The following is a 12,037-nucleotide window of genomic DNA, read 5'->3' as shown; positions in this document are numbered from 1 at the left end:
CTGCACAGGGAAGGGAAATTAGGGAATAAATTAGTACGTTTTTTATGGATTATATTGATCGTCACTTTTTACTGTGTTTAATTGCTATTAATTAATTTCTAGAATTCTGAATTAACAATTTTAATGGACTAGTAGAGTGAGCCGAATAAGTCTCACAGATTTATCCTCCTGCTGGGTCGAGGACTCACCCGGCCTTCATCATCCAGAACCTGGATCTGTCCAGAGTCGCAGAGTTTCACCACAGCTCCAACGGGGACGTCAAACTCCCGACCTGTCTTAAGGTCCAACCACACATAGTCCCCCTGCATCAGAAAGATCAAGGCATGTATGTTAAGATTTTAGGCAGCAGGAGAAAAAAAATGCAAGAATAATTACTAATAAAACTAAAAAGGTTTTCTGAAAAATATGTTTGTCATACTCTCTGGTGTATGTGCCTTAAAAGTATTTATACTCCTTTTACAGGCGTCTGGAACTGTCATATGTCTTCCAGTTTGTGCCAAACGCAGCCGAGCTGAATGATTCTGTGGTGAATTACATCCATAAAACTGCTCTAACTTCATTTTTTAGTTTCCGTGACAATAATTTCACTTTTAAAAAAATTTAACAAAATGTATCCAATTAATATTCAGAAATAGAAGAGGCTTTAATTAGTTGTATTTTGACAAACGACTTTCAACAAAGTTGGACAAGTTGAAAGAACAGGAAAACTAAAGCACAGAATGAGTTACATGGCAAAACCTTGGCTGCATGCACACAAAAATATACATACTGTTCATTTTAATATTTACACAGTACTTATTTGTGAAACCACCATGTTGAAATTTATCCACTCTAGGACTCAGTTTCAGAGTTGATAAATCTGGTCTCCAAAAAGGCTGGATGAAATGACAAAGAACATCTTAGAAGGAGATATTTTTTTGTTAAAAAATACTGCTGTCAATCATCTTAAACAGCATAATATTGAGGGAATAAATCCACATAATTATATAACTACTAAGGTAAAATTTCAATCTGAAGCCCAGAGAGGAACACTGAGGACACCTAGTGTCTAAAGGTGGAGGTGAATCCAGAGAAAAACATTTTAAAAATCAGCCTAATGTGGGTTTGTTGTCATGTAACCTGTTGTTTCTGTTTGGATCTGCAGGTTGAATAAGCAGGAAGTATCAGAATTACAAAATTTTTCTGCTGCCAGCTGACTGAATGGGAGGATTTAGTTTGAAAAAGGCTTAACTTCAGGCCAAACGGGTCACGATGGGCCATTAGGAAGAGACGTAACAGAGTTTAATTTTAGAACAAACAGAGGATTTAACCAATTTCTAGTGAAGTTCAGAAAGAAACAATCATCTGCTCTGTTTTACAGGTAAATTTATCTTTGTAAACTTAGGTGAATTTGAAAACGGGGAAACAATCCATTAATATTTGATGCACATTTGTAACAAGGCATCTTCACTTTGCAGCAAATCAAATTTAAGGTTTTCTAAGACCTTTTTATAAGGATTTTTTTGGCTCTTGTGGCCTTTATTTGATAGTTAATTGACAGGAAAGTGGGTAATGAGAGAAAGGGAAGACATGTGGCAAAGGTCGCCAGGCTGGGAATTGAACCTGCGACGGCCGAATCAAGGACTAAGGCCTCCATATGTCGGTTGTGCTTAACCCCTGCACCACCACAGCACAGCACACCCCAAGACCTTTTTAATGCCACTTTAAATGCATATTGCCTGCTCTCTTTACACATAATGCGACTAGCATTGTAACGGTTCAGCGTTTGGGTCAGTAGCAGTCAGGATTTTGTCCAGCATTAGGTCGTGAATTACACAAGTTAAAAGGAAAATTAAATTTACAATAATTATGTTTTATTGACTGGCTGTTAAGTTGGACAGAACTAAAACCTGTACAAATATGAACTAAGTCTGACTCATCTGTTTAAAATCCACTTAGTTTAGCGCTGGAGTCCAAAACAAATTTCTGCATGTTTAAGTTCAGCTGAATATAATTAATTCCTGATGGTGTCATCAGGTCTTCACCTCTGCTTTAATATTCTATGTTTAATTTGCATAAAATCTGCATATTTCCATGACAACCGAAAGAGGAAATTAGGCTCTCCAGCCCTACATTCAGGATGTCAGTAATTTATGGGATTCTTAATGCTTATTTTAACCAATGTAACCAAGTTGGACATTTTAGAAGTAAAAAACATTAAGAAAATGTCTCTGTGATGAGGAGAGAAAATCCTGATGTCTTTTTCAATCTGATCCTTACACTGTAAAACATTTGAAGGTGGTTTAACTTGAAAATGAAAGTCCACCTCCTGCTTTGAAAATACAATTTCAGTCAACAAGAAAATTGTCTTGGTTTTAACTCAGAAATTAAAGCTCATAACATTGACTTAACAACAAAAGACAAGTTGTCTAAACATTGTTTTTAAGTACATTAATCTTGAATTGTCAGTTTTAAGTAAATGCTGCAATTTGAACCAAATAATTATTTCACAATACGCAAGAAAAAATGCCCTCACCAACTTAAAGAGCACAGATTCTCTATTATTCTTACTCACAAAATCAACTTAAAATAACTACTTATTCTACTTTAGAATAATCTAAATTATTGCTTCAAATTGCATGAACAAAATTTCTGATCTGACCTTAAATTTTATTAAACATAACAATGAATTGTGCTCAAAAACATTCAGTGTGAATAGGACATTATCCTCAAGCTGTGCAAACTGTCAGTTGCATTAAAATAAATATTTGCCTTAATAACACACGAGTCAGCTCAGTGTAACACACTTCCATCTCACTCATGGAGATAGGATACAAACCATGCCACTAAGCACACTGGGAAATAGTTCCCACTCCTGACCAGAAGACAGTAGATATAACTAAATGCAGCTCAAATGTTGTAATTGATTTCTGATCATTTGGATTTTAAACAGACTTTCTCTAGCTATGTTTGTACTGACTCTCTAATTGCACAATTTAATGTTTTGAAGATAAATTTGCTTAATGGAAACATGTCAATTTTGTAAAAACTCTTTATGCTAGGATGAGGTGGTTTTTCAGCTGTATCATAATTTATTTATTTTGCAAAACTACAATGGAAACGAGTTTTTTTGCATTAACAACTGGTTGTTGCCACTGGTGGAAACCACAAAGAAAAAGAAGACAGGGAATGGTAGAATGATGTTTTTTAATGACTTGTTGTGTGAACAAACTTATCCACGTGTGATTTTCATATTCAATGGAAATACCGCAATTGCAAAATATTGTTTTTCCGACATTAATCGAATATCTTCAAGGTTTTGCAGACATTTATAATGGAAACGCAGCTATAGTCACAGTTATGAATGGATAACACAAATGTTTAACATTTTAAAGTAAGGAAATAAATAGTTATATATCCCTCTTTATGATGTCTGTAATTTGTAAAAATGGATACGGACAAAGCAGAAAAATGCTACAGGATAGGTGAATAAAAGACAAAGTGAACTCCATACAGATAGCTTTCAAACTTACATAAACAGGAGAAACCATGATCTGTAAATCTGTGTAACAGTTTCTTACATAATATGACCTCTCAAAGTTGCTTATCCTCATAAACTGGTCTGTTTTTCATTTATACTCTTTTTTACAGCACAGGTGAATAAATGTGTCCGTTTGTTCAGTTAAACTGATAAGACATCAGGAGAACAGCGACCATGCAGAAATACAACAGAAAAAACAAAAACATGCAACATGTACCAATCAGCTCGTTCCTACCTGCTGCAGAATGACCATGGTTCAGGTCTGAGTTTCCCCGAGGACATCAGAAGTCACCGTGTGAGGGAGACCTGCAAAGATAAACAACAAAAAAGATCTCAAACAACTTAAACAACATATTTAAAGCAATGCTGCACTGCTAAGAAACAAGTTAAAAATTTTTATTATAATTAATAAAACCTTATTATTTTAATTATCAAAATTTTCATTTCTGACTAGATATTTTTTCTTTATGTTGTCATGTTTTAGTTAGATTTTTAAACAGACTAGTCAAGCATTTTCTCAAGTCTCAACCTTATTTTTACACATTCATGGGAGTAAAAGATGTTTATCTGATCCTCAACCTGTAGGACTTCTTTGGTGATCTCTATATCATTATACTGGTGAGATTAGGGCTTTAGGTTTTGAAGCCTTTCAATGCCTGGATGATTAATAGGTCAGATTGAAATGGCTTATTAAACAATAAAATCTCTGAAAATGTTCAGCCTGAAAAGCAGTGAAAAGCAGATCAAGTTTGGTGAAAGACGTTCAGAAAGCGTTTAATGCTGGCAGAAGTATGGCTGCGCATGGCTGCTACCAGCTGCACGGCTCAACTGGAAACAACAAACCAGTATGGGAGACTGTTAAAGGCTTACTCAGATTCCTGGGGCTAATCCTATGGTTTAAGTACCAGCCACAGTTGTTGCAGCTATGACTGCTGAATCACTTAGTGCCCCTTCCCCGCTGAATCGTCCTTCTTTTGTTCCCTTTGTTTGCAATAACGCTGAAGTAGCATATGGCCAAACGCCCCCAAAGTAAATTTCAATAACTAAATAGATACAAGCACTATCCTGTCACCTTCTGCAGTGTAATAATGACTTCAGTTTCTGTGTTTGCGACACTAGTCTGAAGGAAAATTCAAGTTTGGAGCTGGAATAAAATAATATATAATAATTTTAAGAATCTCCTAAATCAAACCATATTTGGAGTAACTGTTGAAATTAATCCGAGAAAACAGATTTTCACTAAACTTTAAGGAAACACTTTTCCAGCATTTTTAAGGTAAGTTTTAAAACTTTTAAAGTGCTGCACTTTGGAGATAAAAACTGCAAAAATTAACTAAAAACAACTGTTTCAATTCAATATTATGTTATTAATAATTTCATGTGGTAGTATTATATATGCTACAGCATGGAAAAAGATACATTAAAATATAAAAAATATTTTGTTTTGAAATGTCTCTCTCACATCTTATACACCTGACTGATCCAAGAAAAAACAACAGATTTATCAAAATCCCCCAGTTTCTATAACTTTAATGTGTAAAATATAAGACAAACTTTATTTTAATTACACAGTTCAAAAAGTCATTTAGCCATTATGAATAATATTCATTAGAATAAAACAATCAAAATAAATCGTGTTGCAGCAAAAGACTTTCCTGCTCAAATTAAATGCTTAAAACACAATATACAAAGAAAGTTAGCAAGTAGAAATAATTTTGGAAATTCTAACTAACCTAAAACAGGAAAAGTTTAGTCTAATTTAATGTCAGACAGTGAGAAAAAAATGTGTCTTTATAAAAATATCTGGCTTCAACTGTAAATAACAGTTGAAAATTTTGGTTTTTAATCAAACTTTATAACAAAACTGTTCAATTTGAATATCAAGCACATCCAAGAACTTGAATTTGAAATTAAGTACTTTCCAAACCTTGAAAATACCTAACTGGAATTCAAGGATTTAAGCTCCTTTACCAACTCTGAAGGTTTAACCAACATTTCTAAATGTTTCATTATTATTATTATTTTGTTAAATTAGTAGTATGAAGGAGCTGCTTCTGTTTAGCCATAATGAATAATTAGTGTATGTTAAGACCGTCTTATCCTGAACTGCAGGGAGCCAAATTATCCTCAGTCTCCAACACAGACATATGGATCTGTTTCTCCTTTAACCTTTAACCACAACTTCAATTAGACCAATTACCATCCAACAGGAAAGGCTCTACCAGATTAACTGATAATGCCTCAATGCAGAACACCCAGATCAAACTGGAAGCTTTCATGTTTACGTTTTTCATCGAAGTACTAAATACATCAAAGTATTCATATCCCTAGTATTTTTCCACATCTTCAAACCTCGAGGTGAACGGATGTGACTGACACATTACTGCAAAGTGGAGGGAATGATTAATACTTTTCAAAATTCTTATAGAGGTTTTTCTGAAGGTTAATGCCCCTTTAGAAAACATCTAAACTGATCACTAAAAACAAACAAAAACAAAGCAGACAAAGGGAATAAAAAAAAATCTGAAATCTGGAATAAAATGTCACATTGCTCCTGAATTAAAAAGTTCTTGAGCAAATCTAGATGAGTGATTTAGTCCTCACAATATTTAAAAATAACCATGATGATAACCTCAAGGATTCACCACAGACACAAAACTTCAATAAATAAGAAACACAGGGTGTGGCCAAAACATTATGACTGGAGTCGGGACTCTTTTTAATGTAATTAATCACTTTTTTTTTTAGTTTTCTTTGTCTTGTTATGATCTTGTAACAATACTGTGGACTCGCATGGCTCAACAACTTTCAACAACTTTAAAACTAATCCATTGACGGCAGTGTCCACTATTACTCACCTAAACATTTCGCTGCTGTGTGATCTCTACGTCATTTTTCTGTGCATGTGGGTTGCTTTTGGGGTCGTAAACCGGTCACACGGATCTCTGACTGCAGTCAAATTTAATAGTAGCATGAATAACCATCTAAAAAATTGGATTCCACCAAAAAATTTTAATTGAACATCAAAAATTGCTGTGTGGACGTAGCCTTAAAGGAAATCACAAAGCTGCTTTTAAATCCTCCTACTCTTCATTGCTAAACAACCTCACAGTTTTTCAATTTTACATTTAAACTGCAACCTGGAAATTTGCTGCACAATTTGGCCTCTGCAGTTTGGAGGTGTGTGTGCTTCACTTGAGCTGGAGCCAGTATTCCACAGTGAGCTCAATCTCAATTATTCAGTTGCTGTTTAAAATATTTAATTAATACTTGGACTGAAGATGCATCTGATTATTACAGATTTCTATAAAAAAAAAAAGAATTTTAAGGCTTTTAAAATAAACTACAAACTAGTTAATCTTCACAGCTCACAAGACTCAAAGTCAACCTGCTGGAAGATTTACACACAGAGGCTCATTAAAGCTCCTGGCTGTTAATCTGTCTGTGGTCTGCATTGTTATTCTAACAAGTATGTGCGCTTCACACGTATCACTCACATGGCAGGGATTCAGAGGCACCGCTGGGTGGGACACTTTCATCATTGGCCAAGAACGTCTGGGAGACTCGCCTCCATCAAGATGGCCGAAATTCAGTGTCTGAAATAATATGAGACGAGTTGAGAAATGTAGGTGCTTTCTTCTCTAATGTACAAATAAATACAAATGTTGCAAAACATAAACAGGACAATGATCCAGCATTAAGCAAAGCAGTTAACCTTAATTACATTTTGAACAGCTGCAGTTCTTAGGGTTAAAGAGCTTTACATGACCTCAGAGGAGGCTTACATGCTTTACATCTGCACCTCCAATCACCATGGTGATGTAAGCTGTGTGAAACAGGAGCTTTTATTCACAGCTACATTTCTAAAAACTAGCAGTGAGACTCAATTGAAGTTTTTAAACAAGTTAATTGCAGAGTCTGTAAGTTTCATGAAGGACTGATCGTTGATAGAGCTTCTTTAGAAATGTGGGCTGTGGACGCTGACATTAGCATTAGGGACGTCTGTGGTGACGCCACATGTTTAGCACTGAGATGCTTTTTTATCCTGAAGTAGTTTAGCTACAAGGCTAACTCTTTTTAGCACAACTTGAACACAACAATAGTCTTCTTCAACAACCCATCAGATTGTTTTTTGAGGCTTTGTCGTCCATTGCTGTTGTGGATGTCACTTGTGCGTCAGATTTATGGTCGTACTAGAAACACGCACATACATAGGTTCCGACTTAGGACTTTCGTGCGTTAAAAAAACACACAATTAATTGCAATAAAATTTGTAACATAAAATCTATGTAATTAATTGATTGAAATTAACATGTTTACACTTACAGCCCTACCAAAAACATCAAGACTAAGATTGTTTTCACCCCGTGTAGTATTGTAGGCTCGATTCGATTGGGGACCAACATTTATTACATTTTCCGCTGCTGTGGTTCTCTTTCACACTGCACTGTGTCAAACCAACCAAACCCTTAGAAAAACCTGTTCCTCTGCTCGCCTGTGTTAGCGTTGCACCAAGAACCACTGAAGGAAACGACACACAAACCTCTGATAAAGGCACAATTTCCCTATTTACAAAATGTAAACAATAAAGGAGTTGGGTCAGATTTTAGTGATTGCTGGATTTTTCTTTTGGTTTTTGTAAAGACAACCAGTCATTCCTCCCACTAGCGCCATACTCAGATGTTTGTTTTGGTTGCATCTAACCAGAATGCCCTGTACTGTAGTTTGCTTCCTGCTTTTGGAGCAGTCTGTGGTCCACTTGGCATTCACATGTTCATTGTAACTGCACCAGAGTTCACTTCAACCAAATCAAGACCAAGGTTTGTAGACGGAGTAGAGTTCACTTTTTTGGTTCAACTTCACACCTTCCCAAACAAACCGGATCTTCTAGACAAACGGACTGGAGTTCAATAAACACGAACTTTACAGGGCTGATGTGGCTGTACCCTAAAATCTCACACCTATGGGAGTAAAAACGTATACAAGTGAAACCAAAATGTCTACCATAGTGTTGTTCAGATTCAGCTGTTGAGGACCAGTATCCAAAACGTCTATCCTTTTGATAATTCTCTGCTTCAACATGCCAAATAATCAGACAATTGGTTAATTTGAAGGACTCTAAAGAACTTGATTACACACTAAGGATGCTGTTTATCCATTTCATTAACCAAGTCCAGTCCTCATGCATTATGGCTCCAACACATCTAATCAAATGAATGAATCTCCTTACCAGCAATCAGCTATGAAGGAACTACGTAACAAGTTATTTGATTGAAGTATCAGGGGAACATCTGAAAGTTGTAAGAGTTTGACATCCCTTATTTTTAATTTTTCTTCATTCAAGACATGATTTGAATTAATGGGTCCATATCCGGCCTCTGCAGAACTTGGCTACACTTGGTGACATACCAGCTCCCTTTAAAAGTAACGTGGTGTCAAAAATACAAAAATATTTTAAACATTAATTTCAACTTTGTTTGAATCTAAAGGATGTTTATTGTTCAAAGTAGCTTCATCTGCTTCTTCTTGTTTCACTAGATGAATTCTTTGACTGATAATTACAAAAACATGCCCAACCGATTAACTGTGTTCAACTAACACTCATTTGTTTGATAAAACTTACAGCTGTTCCACTTTACAGATTGTTACTTTAAAGGCACATAACGGCTGCTTAAGTGCTGGCCCAGGACAAAGCGAGCAATAAGAGGCTTTAATCTAAATCTACAGGCGAGCGGCCGCACTGTGGCCTGGCTGAAGACTAATTCTTAACCCACGTTCACCTGCCACTCTTACCTCACTGCAATCTGTGTAAGGATTCTGCTCCTTCCTCCTGTTCTGGTTCTGGTAAATGCTCCACAGTTGATATGATAGGATTATTTAACAAAACACAAAACGGTGGAGGTTAAATTGACTTGTGTTGCTCCAGTCTCTTGGTATGCAGTTTTTTAAAAATTGTTCTCTCAGGGTTTTTCCTCCCTGAGAAAGCTGCTGAAGCTGTGGCTCCAGACTCCTACAGGCAGTGCAGCGTTTGCGGCCCAGCTACTGCTTGATGTCTGGGTCAGCGGTGGAGATCTCAGGAGTCTCGGTACTGGGTCTCATTCATGGCCGCTGATCCTGATTAGCTCGGAGGTGGAGCCTGCTGGTGGCAGAAACAGAGACTGGCCGGGTGGAGGAGCTAGGAGGTGGAGGTCACAATCTCTTAGCTGTGTGGAGTATTTACCCTGACCAAATGTGTGATGATTTTTTTTAAATGTTGAATTTTGGAGTTTGCTTTTCTGTCACACAAAAACAACAAATTCAGGATATATTTTCTAGTTTTATTTCAAAGTCATGCCACAAGTTGACATTAAATACAAAAGAAAAAAAATATTTTAGATTGTAGCTATAAAATAACCACAGTGTAACCGAAAACCAAATTCAGCTAACACGCAATAGAAAAAGAAAAGTAAAGCTCACACTGAAAGTAACGCACTGACAAGCACACGGTACAGAACATACAGCACGGCTCTCCGGTACATAGCTATCAGTAAACATATCAGTCAGGAACGCAAGTTAAAGTGGATATATAAAATTAACAAGCTTAGAAAATACTGATAAAAGATACTCGTTACAAAGACGGTAGCATCTCCTAGAAGAGTCACCATGCAGTAGGTTTTCCAGCCTCCAGTTAATAAACATTGGCAGAAAAATACAAGAGAAATCACAAGCTCATTCCTTGAGTGGACGAGACTCAATGTCAGGTTTGTTTTATTTTATTTTTCATAAAAATCTCAGTTTATCGAATCGGGTGCAGTCCAGATGAGAAACCAGATGTTTTCTCTCTGATATTTTGATCTACTTGATCACATGCAGCGCTGGGCAAACTGACAAAACTGATGTGGCTTTTAAATCCATCAATCCTAGAGTCGAGAACGGACAGAAGTTGACTTACAGAAGCAATTTTCGGTTTCATTGATCACATTTTTCCTGCTTACATCATAAAAACATGTGAATTTCTGAATCCTCCTTTCACTGAACTGATCTGCAGATTCACAATCATCAAAGCCCTGCAGAATTAACCTCTTATAAAGTAAAGTAGCTCCATATTTTCCTCTTATGAGGAAATGCAAAGGCCATCATTGTTTCTTTAAACTGTATGTCTTAAATCATCAAATGCAACCAGTTTTGATGGACTGGTTGCATTTAAAGTCCAAATTCAGAGCCAATATGTGGCTGAGACACAGTGTGTCTGAATCAACCTCTCACCTCCACTAAAGACTATTTTCTATCTGGCACCTTCACAAAATGTAAGTCGCTGAAACCATCAAATGTCATATGTGGGGTGACAGGGTCACCAAACCAAATCCATTTAAACTCCAGAAGCCTGAAAGTGAGTTCAACTAGTTGCCATTTTATCACATATCAAGGCAAGCATGACGGATGTTACATTTTTATCTAGTTTTAAAAAAGTGAATTAGCATTATTTTCCAAAAAGGTGCAACAGGTAAAACGTTACACTAATAATTTTGCTCAAATCTCCTTTAAAAAGGAGTAAATCTGCGTCCAGTTCAGTGGAAGAAATGCCATAATTTAAGGCTCTAATAGTTCACATTAACTAGCACAAACAGTGGATGATTCACTTGTAACTATAAAGAACTGATATTAGTGTGCATCAGAACAAGAATCAAACCACCTACAGACTGCTGCTACTTTTATATACACACTGCAAAATGCAGATTACTGCGTACAAAATATTAGAAAACTGGATACTGTCTCAATGCATGCAAGTGTGCAACAAAGGCGTTTAATTACACACCGCATGTTTATCAAAGTAGCAACAGCGAATCATGTTTGCCAACTGTGTCTGAAGGAAAATCATCGTTCCTGTGATTCGAGATGAAACAAGAAGATCTGAACGCATTTTCATTGTCTTTTTTCCTTTTTTTGCTACATGCACGGCCGCTTTTTGATTCATACAAAAGTCACCACCGTTCAGAGAATTTGGGCTTCATTTAAAAACCTGCCTTGGAGTGACCATGCAGAAAATGCTTATATATGCAGAAGACTGAAGCAATATAGCAACTATCAAAAAGCACACTCAAGGTCCAGACACTCCAGTCGAGCTTGGTTAGTTTAGTAGCTGGAGGGTTTGTGTGTGTGTGCGTGTGTGCGTGTGTTGGTGTGTGTGTGGATAACAGTGAAAGCCATAACACTTTTGGCAAAAAAGTTCGTATTATGCAACAATTATAAAGAAGCATTGCAGTGAATAAACAAAGCAGGACACAACGGAGAGCAAAACATTTGATAAACATTTTCGTACCAAAAATTTTCGAACTCACAGTTCATAAGACACAACGCAGCATAATGTAACAGGCCTCTGGTCTATTTGGCACTGCTGTGGCACATGATCTTAAAGAAATATGCCTGAAGGAACTCTTATGATTACTGTGTTTCTACTAGGGGTGCACCAATAAATCAGCCACAATTTCCTTCACTTTGGGAGATGAAAAACTGATCTTATTGTTCTGAAGATTAGCC

The 12,037-nt window shown here is 36.4% G+C and overlaps 1 protein-coding gene across 2 annotated transcripts in view; it reads right to left on the bottom strand.

Moving 5' to 3' along the window:
• LOC103145541 (unconventional myosin-VIIa-like) overlaps positions 1–9,606 on the bottom strand; it is a 38,751-nt gene extending 29,145 nt beyond the window's left edge. For both annotated transcript variants that reach the window (XM_016676892.1, XM_007562998.2), the window contains exons 1-4: positions 9,314–9,606; positions 7,018–7,116; positions 3,756–3,826; positions 189–302 (exon numbers count right to left, since the gene is read on the bottom strand). In XM_016676892.1, coding sequence (XP_016532378.1) covers positions 189–302; positions 3,756–3,773 — 132 coding nt within the window. In that variant the 5' untranslated portion in view covers positions 3,774–3,826; positions 7,018–7,116; positions 9,314–9,606. The remainder of the gene's footprint in view (positions 1–188; positions 303–3,755; positions 3,827–7,017; positions 7,117–9,313) is intronic.
• Between the last annotated feature and the right edge of the window lie 2,431 nt (positions 9,607–12,037).

This window comes from Poecilia formosa, unplaced genomic scaffold (genome assembly GCF_000485575.1).
Source record: "Poecilia formosa unplaced genomic scaffold, Poecilia_formosa-5.1.2 Scaffold143, whole genome shotgun sequence".
Taxonomy (NCBI): domain Eukaryota; kingdom Metazoa; phylum Chordata; class Actinopteri; order Cyprinodontiformes; family Poeciliidae; genus Poecilia; species Poecilia formosa.
This window is presented reverse-complemented; position numbering and strand designations above follow the sequence as displayed.